The 20305-nt window shown below is 42.5% G+C and overlaps 1 protein-coding gene across 3 annotated transcripts in view; it reads right to left on the bottom strand.

Moving 5' to 3' along the window:
• The window catches only part of USP10 (ubiquitin specific peptidase 10), a 65157-nt gene that overhangs the window by 12502 nt on the left and 32350 nt on the right, over positions 1-20305 (bottom strand). For all 3 annotated transcript variants that reach the window (XM_053916128.1, XM_053916127.2, XM_053916126.2), the window contains 6 exons: positions 16307-17338; positions 3092-3183; positions 2447-2556; positions 1988-2043; positions 1655-1758; positions 655-754 (listed from right to left, as the gene is read on the bottom strand). In XM_053916128.1, the coding sequence (XP_053772103.1) occupies positions 655-754; positions 1655-1758; positions 1988-2043; positions 2447-2556; positions 3092-3183; positions 16307-17338 (1494 nt within the window). The remainder of the gene's footprint in view (positions 1-654; positions 755-1654; positions 1759-1987; positions 2044-2446; positions 2557-3091; positions 3184-16306; positions 17339-20305) is intronic.

Here is a 20305-nt window from a genome sequence, read left to right as displayed (position 1 = left end):
ACACAGAGCTTTACGAGACCTTCTCGGGACGATCGGGGAAACTTGAGGATGGACTAGAAAGTAGGTATTACTGTATAGTTACGGTTACTTTTCTTCATTTGATAAGGATGCGAGACATGGAGAAAAATTCTCTTATCCTCAGGAGAAGAATGCTTTAGCACTTAGGGGTGAACTAAACTGCTGTCAGCAACTTAATTGTGAGGCGCTCAGGAAAAACGCGCGTGTGCACTTTGCACGTGCGCACGTGCAGAGTGGCGGCCCGCACCAGTCTCGGAGACCAGCAGTGACAGAGGTTGTCACTCAAGTGTTTTTGCAGCTTGACCGTTTTCCTAATTAAAAACTGAAAGAAAAAAGCAGAGATTTTTCCAAATATGTCCAATTTATCCAGGTACTTGGATAAATTATATATATATATAAAATATACATATATGGAAAAACTTGTCAGATTTACCCAAATAAAACAGTGTCAGCGGTTCATAATGGGCAATGGGAAGATAACTAATTATCTTACTGAGTAAGGGGCTTTGAAGGGCAAATGACTGGGCAGGGTGGGTGGGGGAGAAGCAACTTAATATATGAGTATATAACATTTATTTACAATTAATTCTGTAGAATGTTCTCACACATTTCTGTAGCAAATATAGCATAACCTACTTTCATTATTTGGTGAGAGAAGTTTCTTTAGGTTCAACATTTCCTCATGAAGTCCATTCAGAATAAAGCCCAAGTATTCCTCAGCATCCTCTTGTCGACCCTGAAAAGGTCAAATATAATCACATTAATTTTAAGCACTTACTATCTAAGACCAGCAAGGAATGTAATACCTGCATATTCAAGCTATGCTGCCTCTTAAATTGTCAACACATCTTCATATAAAGTGTTGCCCCCCAAAACATGTTGAGTTTTTCTTTGGACAACTGAGACTGGGAGAGGGAGAGGATGGAAGAAAGGGGGGTTAAACACTTATCTTTAAGTGATAGAACTAATAACGACTTTTATTATGCTTTTCTGTATTTCTGAAATTTTTTACAATATACATTATCTTTATAAGGAAAAGTTATTTCCAAGTTGCTTTTTTTTGTTAAATGAAACAGAAGACCAAGCACTGGTTGCCAAGGGCCACCTCACTGCACAGCCCCAGGTGTCCCCTTTGGATCAAGGGCCTGAGGGGCCGCTGCAGCCTGTGCGTATGATGACAGCAGAACCTCTCCTGATTGCTGCCACTACCCCAGGCCCAATCACTCCACTGCCTCAAAGGCAGTACAGAGCAGTGGTTCAAGAGCTGACTCTGAAGCCGTGCTCTGCCATTTATCAGCTGTGTGACCTTGAACAAGGACTTCACTTTTCTCAAATGTGACAAGGAGGGACTAATCCCACTTTACTCACAGGGTTAAGTAAGTCAATACATAAAACAACTTATAACAGTACTTGGTGCACAGTAAAAGACACGTGAGTTGGTGCTGATTCTGATGATTACCACCATCCTCTTTAAATTCATCCAGGCTACTGACTCTACAACAAGCCTAAATCTACTGAACACACCCACCAATCACAGCACTTAAAGCAGAGAGCAAGCACTGACTAAGCAGAGCTAAGGCACAAAATGGAATAAAAGGCAACACTTTATAACTGGCTACAATAGAGGAGTCCCAACCTTTTCAGACAGGCTCGACTTGATGACTGTCAGGAGTCTATAAATATACGTGGGTTCAAAGGCAGCTCCGGGGCGGATATCCCTCACGATTTTATCCCCAAGAGCTGCAGTAGAAAGGAGACATGGATTTTTTAACAAAAAAGAAGTCTGAAAATGACAAAAATCAAAGTCATCCAAACTCCCTCCCGGGCCCACCCACTGTTGAAAACAACATAAGCCTACATTAAAAAAAACATTTTTTTTTCCCCAACAAGGCTGAATTTATCAAATTCAGTCATCTGACCTCCCAACTCACAGTATGTGCTAACATCAGAAGACCTCCCTTCCACTCACCTTGTCTGGGTTTTGGAGGTACTGGCATATTAGTAAACTCATTCATTAGCCGAACACTAAACGTGGGAGAAAAAATGGTTAGTAGCGCATTGTTTCAAAAAACATGCTTTTACTAAAAAGCCTTGATGGCTAAGGAAAATATTAATTAGTATGAAGATAGCAGATTTTAGGCAACCAATGCTGTAATAGCTAGCGAACCCTAGATCTCTTCTATATAAAATTTTGGTAAATTCTAAGTGACAAACTGGTAAACACTAAAACTTAAGTCCCTGGATCTAAGAAAACAAACGATGCTTCAATTCCCCTTCTAGTTAACTTCTATACAAAATCATAAATACTAAATTAAAAAAGTTATAGAACTCACTTGCAGGAAATTAAGAACTTTGCTAAACTATGTGAGTTCCAATTATCAGAGGGGAAAACCCGCTCCCTCAACACATGTGTGAGCACCTTACTTACAAGCTGTCTATCATGGGTGTTGACGTACAAGGCCTCTGCGCTTTCGAGTACAGAGGAATGAACTTCATCAGGTGATACATCGGAGGGCAGGCCACCAGTGCCTGCAGCGTCTGCACATTGGCAGTAAGGAAGTGTAAAGGAAATCAAACTGACACGCAGATTTCCAAAAGGCACAGCGAGCACACGAGCACACAAAACAAATGAGCCAAGGACACTGAACAACTCAGATATGTAAACGCAAAAGGGAATAAACCAGATAATCATGGGGTGACTGCCTTTTGATATCCACGTAAGGGTTTACTCTGTAATCAGCCGTTTACATGCAAGAACTCGATTCAGTCCCAATAATCAAGTCAATGAAAACAAAATCCCCAGTTTTAAATGGTCACTCTGCCCTATTATTGGGGACCACTCTACTGAGATCAAAACTTGCCTGATTCTGTCCTTACCAGGTCAGCAAATGTTCTTTTCGGGGGGTGGGGATATTGGGAATAACACTGTTATACGCAAAGTAGGCAGACTAAGTAAGGAACCAAGATTCGGGATGCAAAATTTAGGGCAGATGGCCTGTGAAAGCTGAGCTAGGTCAAATGTGCCCGAGGAAAGCGGTAGCGAGCCGGCCTTGGGGACGGCATCTAAGGATACAGCATTAATGTAGCACCAGTTTCCTTTGTTGATCAGTCCACGAGGTTGCAACGATACCGGTTTGTGTATTAGGGTTACATTCTCCAGTAGCTCTGAAAGAGCAAAGCAGCATATTTAAGAAGTTAATGACATCCAGTGAATAACATTATTTTCCCGCTTTTTCCTGAGTGTTCAAAGCCCTGCCAATAAAGCACATATCCAAAGAAAAGGCACACAATGTTGAAGCTTCATTCTATTCAACATTATGTATTTTTTTAATCCTCACCTGAGGATAGGTTTTCATTGATTCCAGAGAAAGAGGAAGTGGGGGAAGGGGAGAAACATCAACTTGAGAAACATCAGTGGGTTGCCTCCCATACGCACCCTGACCAGGGATCAAACCTGTAACCTAGGTGTGTGCCCTGAATTGAACCCACAACTTTTTGGTGTGCGGGACAACGTTCCAACCAACTGAACCTCCTGGCCAGGGCAATAACTGAAATTTAAAAAAAATTATTTCCCCTCAAGCACCAATATTTATTTGTCTTCTTGTGGAAATATAGCTACGGAGCATGAATAAGAAACAGAAAAGCTTAAAAAATAGCGTTGGTACTAGAGAACACATTTAAGATACAGGCTTCCTCCTTAAACACGGACAGCGAGGCGGGCCTCGGGAGCAGCGTGGCCCGAGACCTTCGCCACACAGGTGTTTCCGCACTAAGCCTCACTCTCACTCCTGTCTGAATGCCTAGCACCTACTTCGGGACACGAAACATCACAGTGGGTGCTCAATGACCGTTCGGTGACACTCCTTTTTTGGGACTAAAGGAGTCCCAAATACTGACTAAATTGTATTTTTCATCAGGAGTCAAGTTTAGGAACTGTTTTGTACACTGGGATTCCTTTATTCCATTTAGAAATAAGCTTCCTATCCTCAGATTTCACCCTTGGACACCACTCTTCTTTATAGTCATACGATAGCTGTAAATGCCATCTTTATACAATGCTCTAATGACTTAAAAATAAGTGCTTTAAATAACTTTTTTCCGGCTTACAGCCAAGATGGAAGCGTAGGTAGACACACTGTGCCTCCTAGCACAACCAAAAGGACAACAATTTAAAAACAAAAAACAACCAGAACTGACAGAAAAAAGAACTGTATGGAAGTTCGACAACCAAGGAGATAAAGAAGAAACATTCATCCAGACCCGTAGCAGGTGCGGAGACGGGCATTCGGGTCGGAGAGGACTCACGGCTAGGCGGAGGCTGGCGGACCCAGAGAGGTGGCAGACTGTGGAGCGGGGAGTGCAACAGCTACCAGACCCTGCGGCCCCACATTCGCACATAGATAAACCGGGAGGAATGGCAGGGGAGCGAAGCAGACTGCACAACCCAGGGCTCCAGTGAGGGGAAATAAAGCCTCAAACCTCTGACTGAAAACGCCCGTGGGGGTTGAGGTGGCAGCAGGAGAAACTCCCAGCCTCACAGGAGAGGTCATTGGAGAGACCCAAAGGGGCCTAGGGTGTGCACAAGCCCACCCACTAAGGAACCAGCACCAGAGGGGCCCAGTTTGATTGTGGGTAGCGGAGTGAAAGATTGAGGTCCGGTGGAGAATGGAGCCAGCGCCATTGCTCCCTAAGCCTCTCCCCCACGTACAGCGTCACAGCGCAGCGACCAGCTTTACCCCGCCCCGGTGAACACATAAGGCTCCGCCCTTTAAAGTAACAGACGCGACAAGACAAAAAAAAAAAAAAAAAAAAAAAAAAGGCCCAAATGAAAGAACACTTCAAAGCTCCAGAAAAAATACAACTAAGCGAGGAAGAGATACGCAACCTATCAGATGCACAGTTCAAAACACTGGTAATCAGGAAGCTCACAGAATTGGTTGAATTTGATTGCAAATTCGATGAAAAAATGAAGGCTATGCTAAGAGAAACAAAGGAAAATGTACAGGGAACCAATAGTGATGCGAAGGAAACTGGGACTCAAATCAACAGTGTGGACCAGAAGGAAGAAACATCCAACCAGAAAAGAATGAAGAAACAAGAATTCGGAAAAATGAGGAGAGGCTTAGGAACCTCCAGGACATCTTGAAACGTTCCAACATCCGAATTATAGGGGTGCCAGAAAGAGAAGAGGAAAAACAAAAAATTGAAAACTTATTTGAACAAATAATGAAGGAGAACTTCCCTAATCTGGCAAAAAAAAAAGACTTCCAGGAAGTCCAGGAAGCTCAGAGAATCCCAAAGCAGCTGGACCCAAGGAGGAACACACCAAAGCACATCATAATTACATTAGCCAAGATGAAACAGAAGGAGAGAATCTTAGAAGCAGCAAGAGAAAAGGACACAGTTACCTACAAAGGAGTTCCCATAAGACTGTCAGCTGACTTATCCAAAGAGACCTTACAGGCAAGAAGGGGCTGGAAAGAAGTATTTGAAGTCATGAAAGGCAAGGACCTATATCCAGGTTTCCTGTATCCAGCAAAGCTATCATTTAGAATGGAAGGGCAGATAATGTGCTTCTCAGATAAGGTCAAGTTCAAGGAGTTCATCATCACCAAGCCCTTATTACATGAAATGTTAAAGGGATTTATCTAAGAAGAAGAAGAAAAAAAATAGGAGCGGTAAAAATGACAGCAAGCTCACAGTTAATAACAACCACAACTAAAACAAAAACAAAAGCAAACTAAGCCAACAACTAGAACAGGAACAGAACCACAGAAATGGAGATCACATGGAGGGTTATCAACAGGGGAGTGGGAGGGGGAGAGAGGGGAGAAAGGTACAGAGAATAAGTAGCCTAAATGGTAGGTAGAAAATAGACAGGGGGAGGGTAAGAATAGTATAGGAAATGTAGAAGCCAAAGAACTTATATGTATGACCCATGGACATGAACAATAGGGGGGGAATGTGGGAGGGAGGGGTGGGCAGGATGGAGTGGAGTGAAGGGGGAAATGGGACAACTGTAATAGCATAATCAATAAATATATTTTTTAATGATTTTTTTTCAGAAATGTCCTGTTATGAAACTTCTAACAGTGACAGCTACAATTTATGGATGCCTTCTACACTTAGCACGTACTTTACAATGTATCTATGTTAACTGGCCATACTTAACCCTTAGTAATCCAGGAATATCACCACTATCCTCCTTTCCCCAGTAGGGAAACTGAGGCTCACAAAGGTTAACAAGTTGCCTGTGATTACACAGGAGCAAGGTCACACAGCCAGCACCTGAAATGCACAGTCTGTGCGTGGCCAACATCCTCCCTTACTTTAAACTGTGCGTTAGGAAAGAAGCACTTGGTGAGCATACATTTGATGGTAGCATCCATCTAAGTCATCAGCCACACAAAAGAAGCCTTTTCTAAAGCACAGTTGGACTGGCAGGTCCCAGGCTTAAGCATTAAATGAAGAAATTAGTTTGCAAAATTCTAATGTCAACACACACTCACTCACCCTCTCCTGTCAAGAGTAAATGCCCTCTTTCCCCTAACTGAGGAGGCACAGGGCATAATTTTCCCACTTACAAGAAGTAAAACATTACAGGCTCAATGAATGTGTTCGATTAGACTAAGCTTGCGAAACTCCTCTGACCTCTCTCACTACAGGGAACAGTACCGGGCCTTCAATGAGTAACAGACCAGCTGCAGGACTCAACCACAAGCTCCACGTGACGATGCCCAGCACGGACAGTCCCGGTCATGCGGCAGACTCCGTGCTGGGGGCTTTATCTCTATTACTCATAATCATCCTCACAACCCTGTCAGTCGGTCTCCAGTATCATTCCCGTTTTACAGGTGTGAAAATGAAGTGCAAAGGGATAGGTAATTGGTACCGGTCACATAACTAAGCTGACACGTGAACCTGGCTCCACCTGACTCCAGAGGCTAGGCTCTTTTGTCTCAGTAGACAACAGGTTCCACTTTAAAATCCTTTTACTCTAAGGCTTCAGATACTAACTTTGCTCCACAGGTTTAAGATCTTCTATTTACAATGGATTTTTACATATCTTTGAGTCATGTTATCACAACAGTCCATAATTTCCAATGTGCGCCACAGAGTTATTTGATATAAACACAAAAAAATGCATTTTCAAATAAGCATCAATCCCAAATGAATACCCAGCATGACACCTGTAACTCTTTGCCAGAGTATTTTTACATTTAGAACCCACTAAGTTTTTACAGAAATGTAAGACTCGAAACCAGCTGTCTTCCTAACACCAGGTCCTCTATTAAACACCACGCTGCCATTTGCAGAGCCCTGCCTAGGCACCAGCTCCCAGAGGCACAGAGCGGACTAAGAGGTGGCCCTGCTGCAGAAGAGCTTTCAGGCAGTGAAGAAGGGACATCACAGGGAAGGAGAAGCTGAAAGGTCAGTGGAAGGGATGCTCAGCCCAATCCAAGGACTGGAGAAACCCCGAGGCAGCCAGGGGCCGATGACAACAGATGGCAGCTGACACCAGAGAACATCTCCAGCTGGAGTAATGGTGCCGTCTACCCAGGGAATAAATACAACAGGAAGCGTGGGTTATCTTTTGTTTTGTGCTGTGATGAGATAACGAGTTTACTGTTTAGAGGTGCTGATAAGGGGCAACCAGAGACACCAGTAAACAGTACACTTACCCTCACACACCCACAAGTAACATAGCTATACTCAACATCCATTCGGGCCCCTGCGATTTGAGGCTGAGACTGCTTTCTGACAGCACCACACCTGAGTGACAGGCTGAGAAGAGTCTGTAACTGATCCAGAGGCCCGGGGAAGGTTGAATTGGTAGTGGGGGCAGAAGCAGGTTCCAGGGTCTCAAGGGCACACAAGGCCAAGGCTTCTAGGGTGGGGGTTTGGGGTAAAGGTCCAAGGGGGAGGTGCGGAAGGGTCTCGATGACATTAATTCCTGCTCAATATAGACAGTGGAGGAAATGGGAAAGAAAATGGCCAGGAACAGGCATACAAGATCTATTTGAAACATCCCTTCCATATTACCTGTTTAACAGACTAAAAAAAAAAAAAAAAAAAAAAAAAGAGAGAGAACCAAGATGGCGGCGTAGGTAGACACACTGCGCCTCCTTGAACAACCAGAACTGACAGAAAATCGAACGGCAAGGAAGTCCGACACGAAAGAAATAAAAAATAAACATTCATCCAGACCGGTAGGAGGGGCGGAGAGGACTCCCATTGCCATGGCGGGACTGAGACTGGCGGAGTGTTGGACGGACGGGGCAGGCAGTCCGACCACTAGCAGACTCTGCGGTCCCACATTCTCGCACAGATAAACCGAGGGCCGGACTCAGAGTGGCGAAGAACGGGGCAGGCAGAGCGGCGGGTAGCACCCTGCGGCCCCACATTTGAGCACAGATAAACCGGACAAACGGCGGGGAGCAAAGCAGACAGCGCAACCCTGGGCTCCGGCGAGGGGAAATAAAGCCTCAAACCTCTGACTGAAAACGCCCATGGGGGTTGGGGCGGCAGCAGGAGAGACTCCCAGCCTCACAGGAGAGGTCGTTGGAGAGACCCACAGGGGCCTAGAGTGTGCACAAGTCCACCCACTCGGGAACCAGCACCAGAGGGGCCCAGTTTGATTGTGGGTAGCGGAGTGAAAGATTGAGGTCCGGTGGAGATTGGAGCGGGCGCCATTGCTCCCTCTTGGCCCCTCCCCCATGTACAGCGTCACAGCGCAGCGACCAGCTTTACCCCGCCCCGGTGAACACCTAAGGCTCCGCCCCTTAAAGTAACAGACGCGACAAGACAAAAAAAAAAAAAAAAAAAAGGCCCAAATGAAAGAACACTTCAAAGCTCCAGAAAAAATACAACTAAGCGAGGAAGAGATAGCCAACCTATCGGATGCACAGTTCAAAACACTGGTTATCAAGACGCTCACAGAATTGGTTGAATTTGTTTGAAAACCAGATGAAAAAAATGAAGCTTATGCTAAGAGAAACAAAGGAAAATGTACAGGGAACCAATAGTGATGAGAAGGAAACTGGGACTCAAATCAATGGTGTGGACCAGAAGGAAGAAAGAAACATCCAACCAGAAAAGAATGAAGAAACAAGAATTCGGAAAAATGAGGAGAGGCTTAGGAACCTCCAGGACATCTTGAAACGTTCCAACATCCGAATTATAGGGGTGCCAGAAAGAGAAGAGGAAAAACAAAAAATTGAAAACTTATTTGAACAAATAATGAAGGAGAACTTCCCTAATCTGGCAAAAAAAAAAAAAAAAAGACTTCCAAGAAGTCCAGGAAGCTCAGAGAATCCCAAAGCAGCTGGACCCAAGGAGGAACACACCAAGGCACATCATAATTACATTACCTAAGATTAAACAGGAGAGAATCTTACAAGCAGCAAGAGAAAAGGAGATAATTACCTACAAAGGAGTTCCCATAAGACTGTCAGCTGATTTCTCCAAAGAGACCTTACAGGCAAGAAGGGGCTGGCAAGAAGTATTCCAAGTCATGAAAGGCAAGGGCCTACGTCCAAGATTACTGTATGCAGCAAAGCTATCATTTAGAATGGAAGGGCAGATCAAGTGCTTCTCAGATAAGGTCAAGTTAAAGAAGTTCATCATCACCAAGCCATTATTATATGAAATGTTAAAGGGAGTTATCTAAGAAAAAGAAGATAAAAAATAGGAACAGTAAAAATGACAGCAAACTCACAGTTATTAACCACCACACCTAAAACAAAAACAAGAGCAAACTAGGCAAACAACTAGAACAGGAACAGAACCATAGAGATGGAGATCACATGGAGGGTTGTCAATAAGGGAGTGGGAAGGGGAGAGGGGGGGAAAGGTACAGAGAATAAGTAGCATAGATGATAGGTGGAAAATAGACAGGGGGAGGGTAAGAATAGTGTAGGAAATGTAGAAGCCAAAGAACTTATATTTATGACCCATGGACATGAACTATAGGGGGGGAATGTGGGAGGGATGGGGTGGGCTGGATGGAGTGGAGTGAGGGGGGCGGGAAATGGGACAACTGTAATAGCATAATCAATAAATATATTTAAAAAAACAAAGCGTATAGATGATCATTAGTACTTCAAATTCATATCTTGTTAAAAATCATTTATCACAAGGCTAACTCTACTCTCAAAGGGGAAGCAGGTGCAAAACATCAAGAATTAACTGCTCTAAGCTCCACTGAAAAATGCATCTCCTGTAAAGCTCATAACTAAGCTACATGCCCAGAATAACCTGCACACTTGCAGGATGGAACATTCAAACCCTATGGAATCAAGAGAATGGATCCAACTTACAATTGACTGTTAGCTGACTTCTTTCTGACATTCAGCTGGGAAACAGCCTGTATTGGTCGGACAGAAACCTTTAGTTTCTACATCAACCCTTCCCTTGAATCAATGCCAGCTTCTGGCTATTACTGTTGGTTTGCTTATTTTCAAGGAGCTGGCAGGTAAAAAAAAAAAAGGCAGTTTCACTGATTTTCCACAATACAAAGTATCTTAGCATCACCTAGTGGTTTGTTCAATAACTGCAAGTAACAACATTCCAAGTAGACGTGTCTACAAAATTAAAAAGGCAAAAACTCTGAAACGTAATGTAGAAACAAAAGATTTATTATCGAATGTACAAAACTAGCTTCTTTTCAGGTCTTTAAACATCCTTTGGAACAGCCTTCTGGTACAATATTTACAAATGTAGATTAGTAAGTCTTTACGGACTTAGGAAATAGAGACACTGAACAATCTTGTTTCCTTAATGATTATGCTGTTAATTCTAGAAAAATTTTTGCTACTATGGCAAGTCTTCCATAAGCTAAAATACAGAATCACTACCCTCAAAGACTGACTAACGACTGGAAATAGTCTCCCCTGAAGACATCTAAGAGTTGCACACTGTGTATCTCCACAGCAAAAGACACCATCACAGTCTACCTTTTACTGGGGGTGTAGCTCCTTCCCTAGACAGGAAGCTCCTCAGAGACAACACCCTCACACTGCTAACTTCTCAGCTGGGTCTTCCCCTTCCAGGGTAACAGGTCTTCATAGCCAGTCCCTAGCCAGATAACGCCACCCCTACTGGCTCCATCAAGTCTCTTCCTCGCCTCCTTTCTCCATACCCCTTCGCAAATGATTACTTCTCTCTGCTAAGCTGCCTTCTGTTCCTTCCCTATCTTATTCCCATAAATAGCCCTCAAGGCAAGGCCAAGTGTTACTCCCTGACCTAGATAGTGAATGGCATACTCCAAGTGCGTATCAGACAGTGACACGGGATGAACTGAACATCTGGACCCCAAAGCTGTTGCTTATGCTAAAGGACTGCATTCCAGTTTGACAGAAATGACCCAGTGAACTTTAAAGGTCATTCTAGCACATAGTTCAGAAAGCCTCCAGGCGCACCCCTGTGGAAAAGCAGACAAGGGCAAGAGTCCCGGAAGACAAACCAGACGCTTGGGTTCACACCCTGGCTCTGCCACTTCATTCATTTCGTACCCTGGAGCAGATGACTTCCCTCCTCACCTGCAACAGAGACTGCACTGCGATCAGCTCTGGGGAGCCTGCTGGGTGATACTTGTAACAGACACAGAAAACACCTAGCGGCACTGTCAGCTCATTACAGACACTCCAGAATCCTTGTTAGAAAATAAAGAGCTGATATTAATTTATGGAAGAGTTTTAGAGAACCAACAATTTTCAGTACTCTAAGAAATGTTAGCTTAAATTCCTTGAAATTAAAATTTTTTCAGTAAATATTAAAAAGTCCCACTTCAGAAGGACTGAAAGATTGTAAAAAATTAAGATTAATTATCTTACTGTCTAGGATTTCCTCTTAAAACCAAATTCAGACAATTTAAAGGTTCATTTTTGTAACATATTGTACACTGAGCCTTTTCCCCTGAATAATCTCGACAACCGCAAACTGACTCCGGGCCAGACACCGACTTCTGATGAAGCTCGTCAGTGCACTGCTGCTCCTCTCCCTCCAAGGAAAGCAGCACAGACGCCAAGACCGTTTTAACCCCTGCAGCCATCCGTCACTGTTTCGAATCCTGCTAAGATGAATGAATCCTACTGCTGTAATGGGAAAGTCACTTATTCGTGACTTGCAGACAAGCCAGTATGAATACTGCTTTTACCTTTTTCATGTAACTCTTGGCTGTATTTAATTAAGTTCCTTTTATAACAAATCACCATTTCCATGACTATTTTGTTCCTAGCCTAAAGTTCAATAAGCACTATAATTACAGAAGTGAAAAGAAGCAGTATCAGAAAGGACAGCCATAGAGGAGAGAAGGCAGAGCTACCTCCTAAGGTTGAAACTTTAAATCTGACATGTGGTCCGAAGTCAGCACTGGTGGTAATTAATTTTCCCTTCTTTTAGGGCAAATAATAACAAGTGTACTGTAATAACAAACTTTTCCCTTCTTTTCAATTCATCACTGTTGGTGTGATTTTACTATTCAGGTCCATTCAGAAAGCAACTTTAGGAAGATGGCTTCCCCAATCCAACTTTTTTTTTTCACAGAAGTTGGTGGATCTCCCCAAAACAATGTTACTGGGGCAGTACAAAATGCCAGAATGACTCCGTATCACATAAAAGATGAGAAATTGAAACTGACGTCTTCATTTTTGTAATAGCTCAAACACTAAATGGCTGAAAGTTTAACTCTATGAAGTCTGACATAACCAAAACTAAGTGGTTAACATTCTTTCTTGTATTTTAAGGTGTACAAAGTAGCTGACATGTTACATCGTGCCATTCAAATGAAATGATTTATAAACTCAATGGCAATACTAGCACCGTAAACTTTTAAGTCAATAGAAGCTATGCTTATTCCTATACACATTTTACACATCGAATTTTGTTTTCCTAAAATTAGGATTTTGAGGTCATACTACCATTTAAAAACCCATGAAAATGCAAGATGCAGAACTTTCATCGATTCTTAAGGCTCAACGGCTGGTCCACAGCTGACATTCTGATACGTTGTGTTGGCCTGCTTTTCTGTCATCTTCCTAATGGTCCAGAACATTCTCCAGCTGGTTTTCTTCTCCTCATTGCATCACTTTGGAAGAACACACTATTTTGGTGACCTCATCATGTGGAGGACAGCAAAGCAACCCAAAATGTACCATTATTCACTGATTACAGACCAGCTTTTGTTTTACTGAGTGAGGGGGTCTCAGTTTAGTTCTACAGACATATCATAAATACCAGCAAGGACGTGTACATATCAAATCAGATATGGACTGAGCTTTCAATCCACAAGGCTGGATTCCTGCCAGCAGGCGCTGCACCTCTTTTTAGCTTAGGGTGTACTACATTGTCGCTACTTTGGAGAATTTAAAGAGAAAATGCAAAATTGAGAAATCATTTCCCAAGTTGGAGGAGGGAGTATAAATATGATTTATAAACACCCAAAACAAAGATCAACAATAAGCTAATTTTTGTTTACAATTCAACTAAATATGGGCCCAGGAATTCATTTTCCTGAGTAGATCCAACTTGTAATGATTTTGTTGTTCTCTCCATTAGTGGTATTTCCTTTGAAGTGTTCTACCCTTCCGTCTCTCTCTTTTTCTTAATCCTCACCTGAGGATATTTTTTTAATTGATTTTTAGAGAGAGAGAGAAGCACTGATGTGAGAGAAACATGGATCAGTTGCTGCAGACACCCTGACCAGGGATCAAATACAAAACCTAGGTATGTGCCCTGACTGGGGACTGAACCTGCTACGTTTGGTGTACAGGACGACACTCCAACCAACTGAGCCACTCAGTCAGGGCTTCCATCTCCTTCTTAAATGGAGCTTATATTTCAGAAGAAACAGCCAATGGAACACAATGTAGATAAATAATATACACTGCAAAGACAGCCCTGCCACCAAGAAGCTGAAAGCAGAAATCACTAATGCAATGTGTAAACAGTTTACAAGCAATCAAGAGCTGGTCGTATTTCATTTCAAAATGTCTTATATGTGATTCGTGGTCTTTCACAGTTCATCTGTCGTTCTGATACGTATCTCACTTGTTGTTACAAAAAAACCAGTTGGCATTTTAAGTAGAGATTTACAACAGGGCAGATGATCCGGAAATGCGAACATCCAAACAGCTGACGATGTCTGCAGGCTCCCTTCTCCCTCCCTCCTGAAAGCTAGTAAGCATAATGATAAACATAAAAATTACTCTCAGTAGAACCAGTGAGATGCTGATGAAGGGCAAATGCTGATAACCAAAATCAACATCTTTTAATGGAGCTAGAATTTCAGTGACATTCTGCTTAAAATAAGAGGGCCTATGCCGAAAAGTATGCCCACTGAAGGGTAGTTTGTGGTAGTAGATCTGACATAATAAATTGACTATATCTTTATCATTTTTATGAAGCAAATCATAAAAATATGGAGAACCTGACAAAGAGAAAAAAATTCCAAACAATTCCACGTTACCTAAGCTCCATACGATTCCAAGCGTTATTCAGTGTGGCTACTCTCGCTGCATTATCTTACAGAAAGCAGTAAGAAAACTGCCAGCAACTACGTCCTGTACTTCTAATGCTCCACACACAGTATTTTATGAGGAGCTAAACTTTTGCTCAGATAATTAACTCATCTTTGTAACTGGCCTACTCAAAATAGGAGTAAGAAAATAAATGTGTGGGGAGGATGAGGGAACACACTACATCAATTCAAAAACAATTACTTGGACTGTAGCGGTGCTCTCCAGTAATACAGGTGACTAAGAGCCCCTACATTTGACCTATTTCACAAAGCAGGTTAACGTCAGATTTAGCAGGTTAATTAGACTTCAACATAGGTAGAACAAAGCAAACTATGTATCAAACCATATTTAAAGTCACATGGCTAGAGTGTTTTAGAACATTTAAAATGAAACGTTCTTATTGTAAATAAAGATTGAGAGAATCTCCCAGGAGTAGCGGTGTTCCTTCGTGAAGTAATTTTTAGGAACAAGGGTTTAATTACATTATCTTCAAGACTTTCAACTCAGACTGTACATTTTTGAAAGCATCCCGCCATGCATTTCTCATAGGTTAAAATAAGCTTTTCACTTAATGACCTATACAGAGCCTTGTAACAGCCTTATCCTGACTGTAACAACATTCCCTTGCAGTGAATATATTCCAGAAGTTATAATAAAAAATCACCTGGCTCTTAAAAACAGGTATGAAGCCCAAGATGACTGGCCTATCAATTACCTTCTCATTTTAAGAGAACTCCAGGCACCAAAAGTATTCAAAATAATGTATTTTGTATAAGGAACAAAATGCTCACTTATAAAAAAAAGACTGCTTGCTGTCATCCTATTGCCATCAAACGAGTGTTTCGTATTTTATGGAATTCTGACCATTCAGAAAAGGGTATGCGTTTTACAGCTTGCTACTGTGTTCACCCTCATCCTGGTAGTGCTGTCAGGTGTTCCAAATGTTAAATCAGAAAATGTCACATAAATCCTAGAGACAGCTTATTTTAACTCGGCTAATGAGGCAAGTATCTGAGGAGCAGGCTGCTAAACTTGGTACAATGAAACCTGAAGAAATGGCTCTGGCTTCTTAGATACATACAAACATACTCCTTTGTATTTCTGACTTCCTACTTTAACTGAAAAAACAACTGCAAATTATGCAGCTTTATATTTTTATTGTGAATTAGTTCTACTTTTGAGTTTAACACCTCAAAACAAAACATTTACTTTGAGTCAAACTGTTACAGTTTTTCTTTCTGTGTCAAGAGCTGACCTTTATGTGCTAAAACTAAGTAAATCCATTTACTCAATCCAAAACAGGCATTAAAAAGAAAAACCTCAAATTCTTTCTTATATCTTAAGAAATATAGAAAAGAAACAATACAAAGTGAGGTCAAATCAGGGATTATCACACCAAAGTTGTACAACAGGTGTAACACATAGGACAAGTCCATTATACAGTCACAATGGAGCAGAACTGATCAAAATGCAAGAAATGGAAATATCATTTATCAATAGAAAAGAACTGGTAACAGACATAAATTTTTCACTTAACACAGATGTATGACAACCCCCTCCCGTTCTGCTTATATATTATTTTGCTTTTAGAACACTTAAGGCACAGGCATTCTTCAGAAATTTCTATTACCACACAGGTAATCTACTATTGCTCTGGGTAACAATCTATCACCACAGTTTATAAGCCCAGACTGCCTCAAACTTCTCACTCAACAGGCGATGAGACCTGCTCCCCTCTTCACTTTTGACCTGTATCTTTTGAACTATACCTGCAATCTTTATGGCTACGGGATCCTCTGAAACTGGAACAAGCCCTTCCTTGACTTCAGCCTGCTTTTCAGAGACCAGGGGAGATGTGGCAGGAGGGGAATACTTAGTTTCCACAGAAGCCACAGGCGAGGAGGAAGAGGGCTTAGAATCATGGAAAAGACTGGCCCATGACTTAGGCTGACTGATGGGAGTGGAGCCAGCCACAGAGGCCAGGGCATCGGCAGGAGGGGAAGTGCTCTCGGCTTTAGCTGGGTCCGACTCTGTGCTTTCCACAGTGTGCAACTCCACCCCGTTGGCAGCTGAGCCCTCACACAAGGATTCAAGTATTTGTCCGTTAGCAACTCCAAGGTTTTCAGTAGTATCAGTCCCAACATAAGGGTGAGCCACAGCTGTCCTCAATAGGCTGTCCCTGCCAGCCTCTGCAGGGAGGCAGGACTGTTCAAAGTCAGGCCCCTGGCAGCCCTCAGGCTGCCCTGCAGTCCTAGTGTTGCTGTCTAGGGCTCGGGGGAAAGAGCCACCAGGCACATCGTCACTGACGAAGTTCGTGGAGTCCTGAGGGCTGCTACAAGTCCTGGGTGTCCCCAGCAAGGGCATATCGCCCATCAACTCTACATCCTCGGTGCCCACACTGTTCAGGACCACTGGATTGGCATGGCCATTGACCAGGGCGTCTGTGGAAACATTACCCTCGCTGCCATCTTTCAAGTAACTATAATATCCAGGTGGACGTTTTTTCTTCTTTTTACGCTCCCTTTGTCCAAGACTGCCATCATTTTCCAAAATCTCAACTTCTGCATTGGAACTGCTGTCCAGATCAAGGGCAGCGCCAGGGTACTGGCAGTCACTGGAGCTGTGGTTTGCTTCTTTATCTGCGTCATCAGGGGGGTTTTTGGAAGTTGTGCAACTAAGAATAAATTCAGGGGCCTGAGGATTCAATGTGCTTGAAATACTGTAGTTGGGAGTTCTCTGCAACGTGTCGCTGGGTTCAATTACTTCATTAACACCAAACTCAATTCTCTGATATTCTTGTCCTATTTAGAAAGAAAGAAGTCAGTAAATACCCCATTAGTTAAGAATATAGCTACACAAACTATGAAAGAATCAATAATTATTTTTCTCTTTGAAAAATAAAACATTAAAGTCTTCTAATTAACAAAGCTGACATTTTATTTCCATGCGGAATAATTTCCTAAAATAACTATAAAATTATACTTACTTCGGGGATATAAAAAAACAGCCTGTATTTACATTCTACTCTCAGGGCAGCTAAAATGGAGACTTTCAGAAGGTAGATATTAAAACAAAATTACAATAAAAAGCAAATAATATTTTGCCTGCCTGAAAACACCTGTCAATTAAATCTGACATTACTAGCTTACTTTTATGCCCGAGAGTAGGGCACAGGTTTTCCAGACAATTGAAAGAAAATCCCGATGACATGACAAACTCAAAGACTTAACATCACTGCTGCACGTTACGGTTTCTCTAGTTAGTGCAATTGAGTAATTCACAAAGTATAAACGACACCGAGAATTGCCCTTCCACATAAAAGTTCACTTCAGAAGCACTTCCTCCCAGCCGACAACAATCTAGGTGTTCCATCCATTCTAAGATGTGCATTTTTTCATATTTCTGACATTAGGTTGAGTTTCAGAATCCACCGTGTCCTTCAACAGACACCAAGCATCAATGTCAGCTTATAACTGATGAAATCAAGTTATAAATAAATTTTGAAGTTAAGAAAAGAACACATGCCTTATCATTCATTTTTAGTGCGTAAGTGAAAATTTCTCCAAATCTATCATAAAAGGCCAACATTTTTTCAAGGCATGTATTTCAAGGAAAAAAAATCACAATACCAAAAGAATTGTGTTCCATTACAGAGAACTAGATATATTTTACTTCAGAAGTCTTTTTATAGAAGGAAAAAAACAGCCCTAGAGAGAAGCCAGTTGTGTGCAAGTTAGAGGGAGGGCAGTGGCCTAGTGTAATTCCTCGTTTGTTTTGACAAAACACCCCTTCCTCGGGGTTGGGTAGGGTAGGGGGAGGGACCTGCACAGCAACAAAAAGTTCCTGTTACACCTAAGAGCTAGTTTACCTGTAAAGCCACCAACAGGACAATTTGAATCCTTTGGCTCCTGAGCACTGATTTTTTTTGCTTTTGTTGTCTCCTTATTTTAAAAAGAATCCCCCAAGAACAGTTACCTTCTCGATTACTTACTGCACCTGAAGGTGAGCTGTGTGCAGTGCTATTACAGGAACTGAAACTGCTGTATCTAAAGAAGTGAAGAGCACTCCCCGCGCGGAGGCTCCCCTTTGCAGACCATGGCGTACACTGTGAAATCACGTTACCCCTCAGTGTGCATTGTGCCATGCAGCCTGCACGAGAGTTTGATTATTTCCAACAGACACAGTGCCTTCCACATATCAATTCTGAATCTCACCACACTGTAAAACATTCTAGGATGTGATGTGATGTTAATGGAACTATTTCAATATGCTACGGCTATTGCCAAACAGGTACCCAGTACATATCCGATCACATCGCTAGGAGGCAGACTCCTATCCAGAACAGTTCCTTTCCCTACCCAGGAACACTTGTCATGGACACGCGTGTCCACTGCACTGCAAGGCAGAGAGAGAGGTCAGCCCAAAGCCCAATCTGTCAGGCTGGAAGACCGGTGCAGGTCCTGAAAACTCATGCTTTGAAGAACCCAATCGATATAGTAGCACACGGGGAACTCAATGCTCAGGTCAGGCAGGCACTGAGTTTGTTGGGGGAAGGAAAACCAGCTCAAATAAAACAACTCCACCTTCACACGGCATTTCCTAAAGTCTGCCCGCTGCAGCACTCGCAGTGCAGCCCCCGATCTCTAGCCCACGCCACCGGGGAGATGGCGGGGCTGCTAAATGAAATAGAAAGGAAGGTGTAACAAGAAAGGAAAAATAATGAAACCCTTTAAAGCACTGAGTAAACCTCTGCAGCATGCTCACTATGCGCAAAAACACATGGACACAGAGACCTCGACTGACCAGCTAAAAAAGCTGCTCCAGAGGCTGGGCAGCAGGGAGAGCCGTTAGGTCCCTCTAGCTTCATTTATTCTATGCCCAACCTAAGCCATCATTAGAACTGCTCTTTCCCTTATGATTTCCTATATCACTGTTTCTCATAAAATTGCTAATAATTTTAGATACATTCACTTTCTAATTTTACTATAAAGAGTTTGAATAATAATTGTTTCAAGTTTTACATTTAAACCTAAACTATAATTAAAACCCCCTTCACAGGTCTGACCATGTTAACAAAACAAGGAACCAAATCCCAGACTCTCAAAGAAAAGATCTAGCTTTTAGTTTCTCCACGGGCAGCAAGGGCCTTTGATGTGACTCAAACTGAAAAAAAAAAAGACCAAATATCTAGACAGATCTGACCAAGGCCTGCAGTAATCAAAGGCCCCCGCTGTTATTTAAACACTGGGCACTTCAACTACTCAAAGTCATTTCATCTCAGCAAGCACCATCTCCAGGAACCAGGTCATTGTCTGTGACAGAGACCAAAAAAAAGTAACAAAGCAAGAGGTAAAGAGGTTACCTGAATTCCCAAGAGCATTAGTGAGGATGGGGTCATAAATGCAAAACTGCAGGAACAACAGATTCGAGCTGCCAGTGAGCCGTGCAAAGAGCACACCGCAGATTCGCGGGCCCCAGGCCAGCAGCCTCTGCCCCCAGACTGAAAGTGTGCTTGAGAAGTCTGACAAAAAGCACTGGCAGTCACGAACACGCCCATGCGTGAGAACTGCTAAGGAAAAAATAGAACTGAACATCACTTCCTTAACTAAACCTTGAATGTCTGACACTATGAAGCACTACTGAATAAACTTTAATCCATTAGTCAAAGTGGTTCAGTGATTGTATCTACTATAGTTTACAGCCAAAACATCAAGCTGTAAGGGAATGTTTATTCAAAAAGTACGACCAACCAGGAAAACACTGCCTGC

This window comes from Desmodus rotundus, chromosome 12, assembly GCF_022682495.2.
Source record: "Desmodus rotundus isolate HL8 chromosome 12, HLdesRot8A.1, whole genome shotgun sequence".
In the NCBI taxonomy this organism is placed as follows: Eukaryota; Metazoa; Chordata; class Mammalia; order Chiroptera; family Phyllostomidae; genus Desmodus; species Desmodus rotundus.
This window is presented reverse-complemented; position numbering and strand designations above follow the sequence as displayed.